The sequence below is a fragment of the Sceloporus undulatus genome, chromosome 2 (assembly GCF_019175285.1).
Source record: "Sceloporus undulatus isolate JIND9_A2432 ecotype Alabama chromosome 2, SceUnd_v1.1, whole genome shotgun sequence".
In the NCBI taxonomy this organism is placed as follows: Eukaryota; Metazoa; Chordata; class Lepidosauria; order Squamata; family Phrynosomatidae; genus Sceloporus; species Sceloporus undulatus.
This window is the reverse complement of record NC_056523.1, coordinates 44,625-60,746: the sequence shown is the minus strand read 5'-3', so window position 1 is coordinate 60,746 and position 16,122 is coordinate 44,625. Positions and strand designations below refer to the sequence as shown.

The 16,122-nt window shown below is 51.3% G+C and overlaps 1 protein-coding gene across 1 annotated transcript; it reads right to left on the bottom strand.

The window, feature by feature from the left end:
- Positions 1-342: 342 nt before the first annotated feature.
- Positions 343-9,385, bottom strand: LOC121923899 (secreted frizzled-related protein 2-like). The gene is made up of 4 exons (XM_042454827.1): positions 9,246-9,385; positions 6,627-7,177; positions 4,273-4,353; positions 343-856 (listed from the first exon to the last, which is right to left on the bottom strand). Exons 2-4 carry the CDS (start codon positions 7,168-7,170, stop codon positions 507-509), a joined length of 975 nt encoding a protein of 324 aa, XP_042310761.1. The 5' UTR covers positions 7,171-7,177; positions 9,246-9,385; the 3' UTR covers positions 343-506.
- Between the last annotated feature and the right edge of the window lie 6,737 nt (positions 9,386-16,122).

Below are 16,122 nucleotides of genomic sequence, written 5' to 3'. Positions count from 1 at the left end.
GTTCCAGATCTTGTTCTCTGGAGCAGCAGAAAACAAGCTTGTTCCCTCCTCAGTATGACTCCATGTGATGCCTGCTGTTGGAATCCAACTTGTAAGAATCCACGCAGATTCCAATCTTCATGTAGGAGCAGTAAGTTTATTCATTTATGAGCGACTGAGCAGAGCCAGTCCCAGGAGAGTGAGATGAGGAAGAGAGAACAATCGATCCCTCTCCCACCCTCTGAATAGTATATATACACTACAGCTGTGTCTTAAAGGTACCTTACATCACAACACCCTTCAAGTATTTAAGCAGGGCTATTATCACATCACAGCTTCAGATTGGGAATAGAATAACCATACTTTGGAAGTACATACAGGCTTTATTGGGCTTCATCAGAAGAAATTGTCATTGGAAGAAACTGGCTGGGGAGGCTGGAAGTTGCACTCCAGAAAAAGAGATATCTTTCCCAGACTCCGGGGGGAATGGCCAGCCTTTGCCCGGGTGCCAAGGCCTGGCCCAGACTTTACAGTGACCCAACACTGGGTCGGGTGGAGGAGGTCCGTTCCTGGCACTGCCGCCTCCTCAGGGTCCGGGAGAGCTTCCGGAGCTCCTTCTCCCCGCTCTGCCACCTCCGGACCCAGGAGAGGACCAGCCGCCCAGCCATCCGGCGCCCTGCAGCCAGGACCACGGCCCCCGGAGTGGCCTCCAGCGCCCGGCAGGAACAGCCCTCGCCATCCTCCAGCCAGAGGACTGGCCGCTTCAGCTCCTCTTCTGACCAGCCGCTCTGCTTGTAGACGGTCCGGCCACGGACCTCCGGGACCACCTTCAGGTCCCCTGCGGACCCCGAAACGGATTTAACACTCATCTTTAAAGCTGCGGGAGACAGAGAAGTCACTTATGTTAGGCCAACGGTTTGAAACACAGGGTGCTAGGTGCATGTGTCGCATTGATAGTCCAGTTGGCCCTCCACATTGGCGGCTTTGCCTTTGGCGGTTTTGATTAATACATTCTCTCTAGGAATCTCCAGTCCTGCAGCGCAACTCTTATGGTCACCATCCGCCAGAGGTTGATCTGCTACAAATGCCTAGAGCATTAATACGTTCTCTCAGGAATTCCCCGTCCTCCAGCGCAACTCTTTTATGGTCACCATCGCCAGAGGTTGATCTGCTAAAAGCCTAGAGAATTAATCGTTCTCTCTCGATCTCCAGTCCTCCAGCGCAAACTTATGGTTCACATCCGCCAGAGGTTGATCTGCTACAATGCCTAGCGAATAAATACGTTCTTCTCTTAGGAATCTCCCAGTCCTCCAGCGCAACTCTATGGTTACCATCTAGCAGAGGTTTGATCTGCCTACAACGCCTAGAGAATTATACGTTCTCTCTAGGAATCTCCAGTTCCAGCGCAACTCTATGGTCACATCCGCCAAGGTTGATCTTGCCTAAAATGCTAGAGGAATTAATACGTTCTCTCTAGGAATCTCCAGTTCCTCAGCGCAACTCTACTGGTCACCCATCCGCCAGAGGTTGATCTGCTATCAATAGCCTAGAGCATTAATACGTTCTCTCTAGGAATCCTCCGTCCTCCAGCGCAACTCTATGGTTACCATCCGCCATCGGTTGATCTGCTAAAATGCTCTCGAGAATTCCTACTTCTCTCTAGGAATCTCCAGTCCCTCCAGCGCAACTCTATGGTCACCATCCGCCAGAGGTTTGATTGCTACAAAAGCCTAGCGGAATTAATACGTTATCTCTCGGAATCTCCAGTTCCTCCAGCGCAAATCTATGGTTACCATCCACAGAGGTTGATCTGCTACACATGCCTAGAGAATTAATACGTTCTCTCTAGGAATCTCCAGTCCTCCCGCGCAACTCTATGGTCACCATCCGCCCAGAGGTTGATCCTGCTACAAATTCCTTAGAGAATTAATACTTTCTCTCTAGGATATCTCCAGTCCTCCAGCGCAACTCTATGGTCACCATCCGCCAGAGGTTGATCTGCTACAAATGCTAGAGATTAATAGTTCTCTCTAGGAAATCTCCCGTCTCCAGCGCAACTCTTATGGTTACCTCCGCAAGAGGTTGATCTGTCACAAAATGCCTAGAGAATTAATCCGTTCTCTCTAGGAATCTCCCAGTCCTTCCGCCGCACTCTATGGTCACTCATCCGCACAGAGGATGATCTGCTACACAATGCCTAGAGGAATTATACGTTTCTCTCTAGGAATCTCCAGTCCTCCAGCGCAACCTAGGTCCCCCTCCGCCAGAGGTTATCTGCTACAAATCGCCTAGAGAATTAATTTCTCTCAGGAATCTCCAGTCCTCCAGCGCCACCTTGCGTCCCATCCCCGAGGTTGATCTCTCACAAATGCCCTAGAGAATTAATACGTTTCTCTAGCGAATCTCAGTCCTCCAGCGCACTCTATGGTCACCCTCCGCCCGGGTTGTCTGCTAAAATCCAGAGAATAATTCCGTTCTTCTTAGACTCTCCAGTCCTCCAGCGCAACTTATGGTCACCATACCCGAGAGGTTGATTGCTCCAAATCTAGAGAATAATAGTTCTCTCTAGGAATCTCAATCTCCAGCGAACCTCTTGTACCCTCCGCAGGGTGATCCTAACAAAATGCCTAGACTTAATCGTTCTCTCGCAATCTCCAGCCTCCAGCGCACAAACTCTATGTCACACTCCGCCAGATCACGGTTGATCTGCTCAAATGCCTAGCCGACATTAACGTCTCTATAGGAATCTCAGTCCCTCCAGCGCAACTCTATGGTCACCATCCGCAGAGCGTCTTTGCTACCAACTGCTAGAGAATTAATCGTTCTCTAAGAACTCCATCCCTCCCAGCGCAACTCTATGGTACATCCGCAGAGGTTGATCTGCTACAAATGCCTAGAGACTTCACATCTTCTCCTAGGACTCTCCAGTCCTCCAGCGCAAATTATGGTCAATCCGCCAGAGGTGACTGCTACAAATGCTAGACGAATAATACGTTCCTCTCTAGGAATCCTCCCGTCCTCCAGCGCAATCTATGGTACCATCCCACCAGGGTGATCTGCTACAAATGCCAGAAGAATTACTACTTCTCTCTAGGAATCTCCAGTCTCCAGCGCACACTCTATGTCCCCTCCGCCCGCGGTTGATCTGCTAAAAATGCTAGAGAATAAATACGTTCTCTCTGGAACTCCAGCTCCGCGCAAACCTATGGTCACCTCCGCCAGAGGTATCTGCTAACAAAGCCTAAGGAATAATTACGTTCTCTCTAGGAATCTCCAGTCCCCGCGCAACTCTATGGTACATCCCCCGAGTGATCGCTACAAATGCCTACGAAATCATAGTTCTCTCTAGGAATCCCAGTCTCCAGCGCAAACTCTATGCACCATCGCACAGAGTTGATCGCTAATGCCGAATAATACGTCTCTCTAGGAATATCCAGTCCTCCAGCGCACCTCTATGGTCAACATCCGCCAAGGGTTGATCTGCAAAAATGCCCTAGAGAATTAATACGTTCTCTCAGAATCCCAGTCCTCCAGCGCCACTTATGGTCACCATCCGCCCAGAGTGATCTGCTACAAATGCCAGAGCTATGTTCTCTCTAGAACTCCAGTCCTCAGCGCAACTCTATGGTCACCATCCGCCAGAGGTTGATACCTGCTACAAACCGCTAGAGAATTAATACCGTTCTCTCTCGGAAATTCCAGCCTCAGCGCAACTCTATGGTCACCTCCGCCAGAGGATTCTGCCTCTCGACAAAGATAGACGAATAATAGTCTATTAGGATCCAGTCCCCAGCGCAACCTATGGTCACCTCGCCAGAGGTGATCTGCTACAAATGCCAGAGAATAATACGTCTCTCTAGGAATCCAGTCCTCCAGCGAACCTATGGTCACCTCCGCCAGAGGTTGATCTAATGCCTAGAGAATTAATACGTTCTCTCTAGGAATCTCCAGTCCTCCAGCGCAACTCTATGGTCACCATCCGCCAGAGGTTGATCTGCTACAAATGCCTAGAGAAGTGTTTTATCTAGGAATTTTTAGGTCCTCTGGTGCAACTCTATGGTTAATTTTCAGCAGAATTTCTCTGGAAGTCCTGGAGATTCCTAAGGAGAATATATTAATCAAAACCACAAATAGTCAAATGTGTAAAAGTCAGATCCACAAATGTGGAGGGCCAACTGTAATTTGGCAAAACAAAGGCACCGCAGGCACAAATAAGCCTCACAGCGATCTCCGAATGGAGCACGACCGGCCGCGAATGCCGATCCCTCGCCAACGAAGGAGGAGGAGACTCACCAAAATCCTGGCTGCAGAGGCTTTCCAGGAGCCCCTTCTCGCCGCGTCCAGCATCTTCAAGACAAGCTGCGCAGACTCCATCTGCAGAAGCAAAGACGGCACAGAGAGAGGAGAAGAGTTGCTCAAAGACACAGAGAGAACGTATTTTCCTGTTTGGAAAGGAAGGCAGAGGTTTAAGCCTTGCAAATGTTCCCCTTCAGATCAAGGTGAAATGGGGAGAGCATTGCTTCTCACTTCGGAAAATGGGACAAGGAATAACCCATTCAGGCCTCTTGCTTCTGGGCAGAGGCTGGACACAGATGATGCGGAAGGAAGGGGGAGGAAGCCAACGCAGGCCCAGCCCACACTGCAGGGATGGCCCAGTTGGACACTGCTTGAACTGCCCAATGCTGGGGAATTCTGGGAACTAGTTTTGTGAGACTCTTAGTCTTCTCTGTCAGAGCGCTCTGGAGCCACAATAAACTACAATTCCCAGAATTCCCTAGTGCTGAAACAGGGCAGTTCAAACTGCCTCAAACTGGATTAATTCTGTAGTGTGAATTGGATCTAAGACAGAAAAACACACCCTCCAGAGTTTTTGCAAAGTTGAAACAAACTCAGTTTAAGCCTTGCAAATGTTGGAAATCCGTTGCTCTCCCAGCTGAACTGGAGATGGACCCATCCAAACTGGAGAATTTGCACCCTTGTCCAAAGCTGAATGTACATTTCATGTGCGTCTCAGGCACATCTTATGCATGTGTGCATCTGAAGAGTGCGTTGTGTGCATGCGCTTCTCTCACACATCGCAGTCAGGATGGCACCACAGAGGCCCACTGGGGCTTCCGGGCCCCGTCTCGCCTCCGTCCCAAAGGGACCGTTCTCAGAGAGGTTTAGTGGGAACAGTGGGGAGGCTGCTCCCCAGAGAGGCCAGCCTGGCCCCAGTCTTGCACTCTTTCGGCAGCAGATCGAAACATCAAAATGGCTGGAAGGGACCCAGTCTGAGAGAACACCTCTCTGGGTCCCTCTAGGACGGTCCTCCAGGGCAACTCTATGGTCAGGATCGGCCAGACATTAACCGCAGGACTGCACTGGAGGAGCTACAGAGGCCTGAAGAAGTGTTCTCTCTGGGAACAATAATCTCTAGGTCCTCCAGAGCGGCTTTTGGCAGAAGCTGACCAGAGAGTTGCGCTGGAGGACCCAGAGACTCCTAGAGAGAACACATTAACCAAATCCACGAATAATCAGATCTGGAAAACGCAAAGCCACAAATGTGGAGGGCCATTTTTATTGCTTTTAATGCATTTTAATATTTTAATATTGTTTTAATATACCGTGGGGGCCTTTAGTATCTGCTGGGCTTTGCTTCCAGGACCCCCCCCCCCCCCCCCCCCCCCCAGACCAAAATCTGTAGATGCTCAAGTCCCATCAAGTACAATGGCATAGTAGTAAAATGGTGTCCCTCATATAACATGGCAAATCAAGGTTTGCTTTTGGGTATTTATAAGTTTTTGAGTATATAAAAGGCATGGACTCTTGAATACCTGGATAAAAAATCTGTGGCTTCAGAGGGAGGGCTGACTGTGTGGTTGTTTAATTGCATATTTTATACCTTTCATTTAACTTTCATAGTGTTTGTATTCTATACTGTTTCAAAATGTTGTTAGCCAGCTTGAATCCCATTATTAGGGAAAAGGTGGGATATACATGAAACAACAACAACAACAACAACATGACGCAACTCCAGTTCCCGACTGCGCATTGCACACTGGGACAAAATGCCCAACCCTTCTGTAAGGGCCCTTTCCCCCCTTTTCACTGCAGCTTATGGTGAATCCGGATGTTTTTTCAGGTAAGGTTTGTCTTTGCCTTCCTCTGAGGCTGAGAGAATGCAACTTGCCCAAGGTCACCCAATGGCTTTCCATGACTGAGCAGAGACTTGAACCCTGGTCTCCCAGAGAAATCCTAGCCCAGCTCCCAAATACACATAACCTATGGGGGTCCAGTGGCTTCAATGTGGCTCTGACTTATCGGTTTTCTCAGCCAGACTTCTCCAGGCTGAGAGAGCGTGGCTTTCCCAGGGTCACCCAATGGGTTTCCGGGGCTCAGCAGTCCAGGGGATTCGAACTCTGGTCCCCCTCCACAGTCCTGGCCTGGCTCCCCGTGCCTTTGCCAGCCCCATAGCAGCAGTACTAGCAGGGTCTCCTTGGCCAGAGTGGGTCTGCTCTTGCCTTCCTCTGAGGCCCAGGAGCGTGGCACACAGGACTCAGGCCAAAGTGTCCATCTGCTCCACTCTAAAGCCACCTGGAGCCAAAGGCAGCACCTGAGGACCCACTCACCTTCCTTGCGCAGAGGGCAATGGGCTCCTTCCTACTCACCTTCCTTGTGTGGTGGACGATGGGCCGTGGGGTGGTCATCCTCCTGTGGCCCCTGCTGCTTTTCGGGGGGGATGCAGAGGTCGTCCTCCTCGGGGAAGCGGGTACAGTTGAGCATCTCTGGCCAGGGGAAGCCGAAGGCGGCCATGATGGGTGCGCAGCCCTCCTGGACATCGCGGCAGAGGGACCAGCAGGGGAGGATGGGCCCTTCCATCTCATCCAGGCAGACGGGGGCGAAGAGGGAGCACAGGAACTTCTGGGCATCCTGGTGGCAGCGCTTGGCGAGGAGGGGCACCCAGGCGGCTGCCTGCTGCAGGACTTCCCTGGGGGTTTCATGGCCCAGGAGGTTGGGCAGCCACATCTCCCCGTAGCCCACTCCTTGGCACAGGACCAGGCCTCTGGGCATTGGCTGGCAGCCGCTGCGGCTGGCGCTTGGCTGGAGCCGGTGGTGGCCGAAGGCTGTGGGCAGTGAGGAGGAGGAGGCGGCCCTGGAGCCCATCCAGGCCAAGAGCATCAGCAGCGCCAAGGGTCTCCGGAGCCAGTCCATCGGGAGGCTGGGGGCAAGAGATAGGCAGGCATGGTTGGTGGGTCTCCGGAAAGAAGGAAGGGAGCCCCCTGCGTCTCCTGGAGAGACTAATCTGCTTGGTAGATGGAGGGAATGCTGTGGGCATAGCATATCTTGGTTTCAGTAAAGCTTTTGACAAGGCCCCCCATAATATTCTGGCAAACAAGGAAGTAAAGTGCGCCTTCCAATCCGTTTAGACTCACAGGAACCGCAAGGCCAACCTTTCATGGGCCTTTCTTGGCTAGATTTTTCCAAGGGGGTTTGCCCTCCATTTCCTTCTGAGGCTGAGAGAGTGTGGTCTGCAAGACTGGATGGGATTTGAATCTGTCCCACACTCCAGCTACTGCACCATGCTACCTCTCAGAGGGCTTTCTGGGCAGGTTTTACGATTCGGAGGAGACTTGCGCTGGGCTTCCTCTGAGGCTGAGGGAGCATGACTGGCCATGGCCAAGCGGGGGCCCTGGTCTCCTGGAGACCCAGTCCAGCAGCCAAAGCCCTGCACAGGCCCCGAAAACATGGCGAGATCCCTCTCGTTCAACAGGACTTTCCCCTCGGCAAGATTTAACCCGGAGTAGTCCTGCCATGCTCTTCCTCGGAGGCTGAGGGAGTGTGACCTGGCGCATTCCCAGGGCTGAGTGTCCCGGCGCAACACTCAGACGGCTGCGTCGCGCGCACCGGACGATTGGACGGCAGCAGCAAGCTGTGCTATACTACGGAGACGTAATGGCTTGGAGGAAGGGACAGAGGAGGGCATGCTGATGGGAACTGCAGAGGACACCAAATTGGGAGGAGAGGCGAGACATTCAAAAGGACCCAAAGAGATGAGGAAGCTGGGCCAAGGCTAACACAATCCATAGACTTTTGTGGGGTTTTTGGGGCCCTGTGCAAAGAAAAACTGGGAGGTGATGCCCTAAAGCAAGAAGCAAATGGAAAAAACACAGAGTTTGGGGGGGGGGGAAGCTAAAAAACTGTAATTTGATTGGGACCATGTGTTAAAAACTAAACAAGGGCTAAGGGCAGCTGTGAGGCTTATTCTGGCCTATAAGCCACACTCTGAAAGTTGATCAACAGAACTGGGCTTGGAAACTGCAATTCCCAGAAGATGCAGAACTACAACAATTCCTCTGCGTCTCACACCATGTAGAGAAACAAATACACACAATGTTGATATAGTACTTTACAGAGTACAAAGGGATCATGTGCAGTATGCCCAAAAGCAGACAAAAGGGATGACAAGTTTCAAACAAAGGCCAAAGGTGTTTTGACAATTGTCTTCATCATCAGTGGTCCAAAGAATTAAGCCGCCTTGTCAGGTAGAGCATGTGCAGAGTGTGGCTTCTTATAGGCCAGAAGAAAGCGTTCCTCAGAGGGCTCCATGGTTTCACCATTTTAGTCTTCCTCCTCTGGACACATGGCTCCAGATTCTCCATCTCCTTTTTCAATTGTGGGCCCAGAACTGGACACAGGGTTCTTCGGGGGGGGGGGGGGACTGTTGTCATCCCGCCTCGATCCACTCATTATTGTTATTATTGTTATTGTTATTATTGTTGGTTTGGTCCTTTTAAACCTGGCTCTGGTGTCTCCTGTGAGTCACCCATCTCTCCCCAGCAGCAGCTGCCTAAGTCTCTCCTGGAAGGGCTTCCTCCTTTGGGCCCAGACCCGACGGAGAGGGGCGCTCTTGCCGTGGCTGCCCTCCCTCCCTCCCTCCCTCGAGGCCACCGCCCAGGATCGTCTGGGCCTAGTTTTCAGCTGCTGCTTCGGCCCCTCGGCGGGATCCTCGAGGGCGAGAAGAGCTGGTCCAGGCCAAGCCCTTCGGGAGCCCAGAGCCCAAGGCCTCCCCGGGAGAGAGGGCCAGCCCTTCCAAGGGGCCTTGCCTTTCCAGGAGCCCTGGGCCAGCTCTGCAAGGGAGACCCACCCACCCACCCTTCCTTCCTTCTCCTGGCAGGCGCCCAGGGGCCCTCCCTCGGGCTCCTTCCTCCGGGAGGAGGCTCCTCTCCAAAAGGAGCCCCGAAACCTCTGCCCAAACCCCCCCCCCGGCCCACCTGGATGGCCCTTACCTGGCGGAGGGCAGCGGGAGTCCCAGCAGGGGCTGGCCCCAGGAGGGGGGCAGGCAGGGAGGAAGGAAGGAAGGAAGGGGGCCATCAAAGGAAGGAAGGAGGGAAGGGAGAGAGGAGGAGGAGGAACCAGCCCTGCTGCTGCTGCTGCTGCTGCCCTGGGTCTTGCTTTGCCTTCGGCGCCCGGAGGCTCCCCTCCTCCTCCTCCTCCTCCTCCTCCTGCTGCTGCTGCTGCTGCTCCTGGCTTCAGCCGGAGGCCGAGGGAGACGTCGCCCAGCAGCAGCCGCAGCAGCCGCAGCCTCCCTGGCCCACAAAGCTGGGCCCTTTCCTGGCTCCCTTCAGGGCCTTGTCTCCTGAGCAGCAGCAGCAGCAGAGGAGACCCTCCAGCTTCCCTTTGGCTTGTATGGCATCTGAAGCTCTTGTCAAGGGAGCAGCAGAGGGAGAGGGTCGGCCATTCTTGGGCAGCATTCAATGGTCAGCCTTGGGTCAGGCCTCTCTCCAGAAGAAGGTCTCTGAATCTAGAGGTCTCCGTCAAAGGGGACGGTCAATAAAAAGCGTCCCTTCCTCTGGCCACGGGCGTCCGGCCTCCTTTGTCCACCACAAAAGGTCACTATCCCCATCGGCCACATTCTCTCTCACCCAAACCGTCCAAAGCCCCACGCTTCCACTAACCGCGCAGCCATCATGGAGAAAGTCTTTAAGGTTAACCTTTCTATTAGCAAAGAGAAAAAGCACAACTAAAGCCAGACAAAAGTATGCACTTTGGCCGGTGCCCTTTGAGTCTGGCCTCAGACCAGGACCCCCAAAGATCCCCCCCCCCCCGGCATCCAGCCCACCGGGCTCCACCAGAAGCCCCTTGAGCTTTGCAGCCCCTCCCGCAGTTTGCTGGGGGATCCTTTTAGATGGCAAGACAGGGGTCAGATGCCACCTGTGATCTTCCCTTCTAGATTTTGGTCTGGATTTCTAGGGAGGAGAGGACCAAATGCCCGCCTTGCAGATCCTGGGACCATCCAACTGTCTTGGAGGAGCCCCAGGCAGAGGAGGTGTCATTTGGGGTTTCTGTCATAAGGATTAGAAGTTTAGAGTCAGTTAGTATGGCTTTGACATATATTAGCTTGATAGAATATGCTAGAAGGTGATGGACTGATGGTTAGCTTCTCTGCTTGCTTGTTGGGATTGGGATGCTGCAATGTTAGGGAGTGACCCAGCCAGCAGCCGGGCAGAGACTGCTCCTGAGTTGGGAGGGGAGTTGTTGCTTATAGGATCTTATGGTCATATGTTCATGATGCTTATAATATATGTTGTTGTTATATTTTAAATGCTGCCATGTCTGTTGGGTTGTGGGATGATGGGATATATAACCCTGCTTAAATATACTCAAAGGCTGTTAAGGTTCATTATTACTTAGTCTAGTGGTGAAGGATGTTTGTGCTTCAAGGCCAGAGGTGCAAAGAGGAGATAATGCCTGGTGGGAACTCGATTGTTTTGAGAGTCTGCCAGAGATACTGGACTGGAGGACATTCCATCATTGAGGAGGAGGAAATCCCTCACTGCGTGGGAAAGACTGATCCAATTAATTCACTTTATGGCTTTATGGGGGTGGGACTATATAACCCATCTGTAACTATGCATCTTCATTCCTGACAAAGAAGTCACTTCTCTTGTATGTACACTATTTTCAATAAAGTGGGTACTTTTACAGCCCAGACTCTTCTTGGGAAAGGAGACTCCAAGCAGGAGCCTGACAGGAGGTCACTTGCCAAACAGAGGAGGCAGACAGCTGGAGGAATGTCACAAAGAGAAGTAAGCCAAGAAGGAATTGTTCTGGGAGCCTAAGAGATCGATTCGCAGATCTCTTTCCCTTATCAAGGAGGATGTAAGAAGATAGCAGTATCATGGACAAGACTTCAGGGACAGCAGAAGCAGGGGGCCCGGGAGAGTTCCCACCGATGGGAACCAGTCGCTGCTAAGCCTCGGAGGAAGGCGTGTGGTCTCAGTAGTGGGGGGAAGGGGACTCCATTGCTCAATGGGTTACAGAAAGCAAAGGTGATTATGTAGGCCTGACCAGTGATGGCTCGCAGAGGTTTGTGTTGTCTTCCAGGTGCAAAGATTCCGTGATGTTGACAGAGAGGCTGACAAAGACCTGGTCAATGCCTAACTGACACAATACACCCTTGACCTTTTGGTCCACGTGGGAACTACAATGATACTCTGCAAGACACAGCCTGTCCAGAACATCAAGAAGGATTACGAGGCGACTTGGTAGGAAGCCTTGACAAGGCACATGGTATGGTCACATGTTGTGTCATGCCTCGTGCTCTGTCTGGCCTGAGTTGAAGGGCATGATGTGTCCAGGCAGGCGAGGGGGAAGAGAAAATAGCGGATGTTAGGAACCAACTGGCTTCGGCAGATGGTGCCGCTCGAGGCCGAATGCATTTGGATTCTTCGATCATGGGCTTGCGGTCTCATGCAGGAGGGACTTACTTGCAAACAGGACGCGGTTGCATCTCACGCCAAGTTGGGAAAGAAATGGCTTTGCCAACAAGTCTCAAGGAACTTTTGATCAGGAGGAGCTTTAAAAACATGAAGTTCCGTCCGAGGGGAAGGGAGACACTATATTAAGGGAAGGCGACGAACGGGATGGCTGCGGAAAATAGTCAAACTGACATAGCGAGGAGACAAGGCAAACAGTGCACAGGACCCAAACGTGGGGGAGGCGCAAAAAAAACTTGCACAGGCCAGCAAGTAAAAGGGAAATCTATGGTCTGGCGACTGTCTCTACACTGAAGGCACAGAGAGCTGGGAAATAAGCAAGATGAACAATCGAACTCCTGAGTACAGTACAACGAAGCAAATGATGATTCATAATAATAGGGCCATCACTGAAACCTGGTGGGATGCGTCTCAGTACTCTGGAATGTGGAATGGAGGCACAATAGAGGGTGGTATAACCTCCTACATTAAGAGCAATAGGCCACACACAGGAAAAGGAGGCGATGAATAGATCCCTATCATGTCAGAGATATCATATGTACACCATTGGGAAGAAGATCCAGGACATCAATCCAATGAGAGCACCAGGAGGAGAGCAATTCTGGATAAGAATCAAATCAGGGGAGTGGAACAAGAACAAGGATTGTTTACGGTGGGTAGTCGACTACATGACCCCCAAGTCAGACGGAGGGGAAGGAATTGCGATTGATGCCTTTCCGAAACCAGGATGACCACAGAGATGAACAGAACAGTCAAAAAGAGAGGATTCTAGTAGTGATGGGGTGACCCAAGGTTCCTGCTGATGTCTCTACACTACTGCACCGATGCACAGACAGCGCATGGAGAACTACAGCAAGATGAACTCGAACTCTCTAGCTACAAGCAGCAAAGCAAATATGATATAATAGGCCTCAACTGAACCCTGGTGGGAATGCAGTCTCATGCATGAACTGAATGTCGAGGAATTTGTTAGAGAATTTTAAAAGCCTGGTGTATTGTTAAAATGTCTCCAGATGTGTGAGAGTAGTGACAAAGGTAAACTATGGGGTACCACTTGCAGTCCTGGCAGTCCTGATAACCCAGGGAGGGAGTTTGGTTAAGCAGAAATGGGTCAGGAACATGTGCAGGAGGGCATCCTGCAAGGTCATTCATGTTGCCAGAAAGCACTTGTAAATGTAGATGGGTCATCTTGGTTGGGTTGGACATAAGAATGAAGGTTGAACAGGCAGCGAAGAGGCTGAGCTTAGTGGCCGCATGGCAAAAAGGTTGTATATTAAGGCAGCCCAAGCCTGATTTGTAACAGTGTGGGTTTTGTCGGTTGGTTGTCGATGGTGGTGGATGGTGTGGGCTCTGGTTTTAGTATTTGTCTTTACTGTATACACTGCAGCCTGAAAGATTAAAGTGCCTCTTTAAAGAGAAGTTCTGCTTCAGTAGTCTGGTTTTAAATCAGCACCGGAGGGTCTTAAGGCGGAGCGATTCCCTGAACAGCTCCAGGGAACAGCTTCCACTAGGTGAATTGGCGATTCCCTTCCCGACGGGCTTCGGCGAGGGTCAAGCACGTGGCGGCACTTCCCATTTTGGGGCAACACCAGTGTTTATGTGTTGCCTCAGTCCTCGCTGCGTGACGTCCCTCCACCGGTTGAATGAGTGTCAGCTTGCAGAATTCTGTGGCGTTTGCTGTAACAGAAATCTCCAGGAGACAGCCCCCAACGTTTCTACTTTCTAGTGTTTGGACACAGAAGCAGAAAATTAAGCAGAGGACCCAGTAATCGTGAAAACCCATACGTTTATTTCCCCGAAGATTGTACCGAGGAGAAAGAATACATGATCTCAGGTGGATCGTCAAAGTTCCAAAAACGGAGGCCCTGAACAGTGGACAAAATGGCCTAATGTTCTATGTCCAGTTACACACAAAGAAAGCTTCCTTCGTCTATTCACATTCGCATTGGCTAATTTAGCAGTTGAGTTGAACATACAGTGATTGCTTACACATCGAAGACAGGAGACATGTGCAGGTCTAGATTAAAACTGGCATCCCTGTACCATCCTAATACCAGTAGCCCTCCCTCCCTCACTCTTCACAGTAGGCCTACTCTCCTTCTCTATCAGCTGGGTACATGAGGCCTGGTCCGCTGGTGCCAGCCATCTTCCTTCTCCCAGGTGCAACGTAGGCAGCACTCTCCACACCTTCTCTCTAGGTCTCAGCGCCTCATTTATAAAAACTATTTCTCTTCTAACCAAGCGTGACTCCATCTTCCTATAGCTTTTATTATATATAACAGGGGAATTTCTCTCACTTCAATTGCATAGACCCCTTCTTGCCATCTTGGTAATTAATACAGTGATGGCTCTTGCAAGAATGCCTTCCATTTGAACAGAAAGGTCCACTCCTGGCACCCATCTTTCTGCGCCCACCAAACCTCCCTCTTCTCCATTCATCCCTGGCAGTAGTGAAACCAGGCAGGGGCCTGCAGAGGGTAGGATTTCGAGTTCCGACTACTTGACTGCTTGGACCAAGCTGCCCTAAGGCCAGCAAGGCCTTCATGAGAAACCACAGGAGGAGGAATGGGCCCGGTCCCAAGCCTTGGCTTGCCGGTTGGCGAAAACAGAAGTAACCGAACTTCTGTCCCAATTCAAAAAAAAGGGCTGACTTGTCGTTTTTTCCAATACACACAAAAACTGAGATGCCTAAAATGTGTGTGCTGTGTGGGGGGGGGGGGGGTCCCTGGATTGCATTGGGGCCTAGGCAGGGGCTCTGGTGTGTTAAGTCTCTAGGTCGCGCTTCCAAGTCCACACTCTGTTGAACTTAATGGTCCACCAGAAAAAGGGTTAGGTGGTTATGTTAGGAGGGTGGTCAAGAAAAGGGTCCAGGAAAAGTGGGGAACCACCCTTCTCTCTCTCCCTCTTGCCCCCCAAAAGGTGTTTCCCCCCCCCACAAGAGATACTGGGCCACATTGTAAAAATAATGCAGTTTGATGGCACTTTAATGGTCATGGCTCCATGCTATGAGACTCTGGGATTTGTAGTTTGCTGTGGCCCAGAGCTCTCCACAGAGCCCCAGGGAAAGATGGAATTAAAATCTTCCATAGGAAGTTTGGGAGTCGCCAAACCAGATTCGCCTCGGCTAGCCCAAGGAAGACAATAGCCTTGGCTTCCTCCTTAATGAACCAGTGATCAGCTTAACGGCTCAGCAATCAAGGTGGCTGCCCTTCCGAATTGTGTCCAGACCTCATGCATTGTTGAGTTGACCAGGCAGGCCCAGCTCCATCGGGGCTAGCCTGGAAGAAGAGACTCCTCCCTCCATAACTGTCATCTTCCGGCCTGAGAGGGAATTGACCAGGCAGGCCCAGCTCCAACAGGGCTAGCCTGAAGGAAGAGACTCCTCCCTCCATAACTGTCATCTTCCAGCCTCTGAGGGAGTGACCAGGCAGGCCCAGCTCCATCAGGGTTAGCCTGAAGAAGAAGAGCCCTCCCTCTGGTCCATCTGCCTTGGTCCAGGCCTCAGAGGGAGAGAAGAATGCTGGACCTGATTCCCTCCCCCCCTCACCATTCCCTTCTCCTTTTGTGTCCTGTCTTTTAGATTGTAAGCCTGTGGGCAGGGAACTGTCTGTTATCCCCTCTGTTGTAAACCACTCGGATTCCCAGTGATGCGGCATAGAAATAAACCTATTAATTATTTGAGGAGTATTATTATTATGATATTATTATGTAACCTTTATTTATGAAGCGCTGTAATGTACACAGCGCTGTACAGAAAATCTTTTTAGTTAGAGGGTTTCCTGCCCGCAGGCTTACAATCAAAAAGACATGGACAGAAGGAAAAGGGAAGTGGTGAGAGGGAAAGGGTCAGTCCACCAGTTCCTCTTCTACCTCCGAGGCCTGACCAAAGCAGATGGACTGAAGGGAGGGCGTGGCTCAGAATGGAAGGTGATCAGTATCCGGGAAATACATACTCTCAGTAGAATAATGCGTATACAGTACATACGCATACAGGAAATGATACGATTATATATGATGATGCAACTCATTGCTTGCTCTCAGCTTAACATGCTCGGGCAATCAACGCCTGTGTCAGTGATCCCCATAACCCCGGGATATGTCAGCCCTATATAATCCGAGTTTCAGACCTTCCTTGGGCTTTTTGAGTTGCTACTTCTCTGCTGACTCTCTGAGCCATTGGTGCTCCACTGAATTCAATGGCTAAGCCAAGCTCCTCTCTCACTGTTACCACCACCCGGGCACACGTTAGCCTTCGCGCCACCCGAACTCAGCGCTTAAGCCTCCTGCTTCTTCCACGGCCTAATCACGATCATCCAACTGCATCCGACTCTGGAGAAGACTTCTAAGGTATATTCCCCAGCGGTGCCTCTCTTTCTCAGCCCTACTC

Coding starts and splice junctions, on each gene's coding strand:
- LOC121923899 (XM_042454827.1), bottom strand. CDS start 7,170: ATGGACTGGCTCCGGAGACCCTTGGCGCTGCTGATGCTCTTGGCCTGG. Junction 4,354..6,626: donor TCGTCCACCACACAAGGAAG/GTGAGTAGGAAG, acceptor TTGCTTCTGCAG/ATGGAGTCTGCGCAGCTTGT. Junction 857..4,272: donor CCTCTGCAGCCAGGATTTTG/GTGAGTCTCCTC, acceptor TGTCTCCCGCAG/CTTTAAAGATGAGTGTTAAA.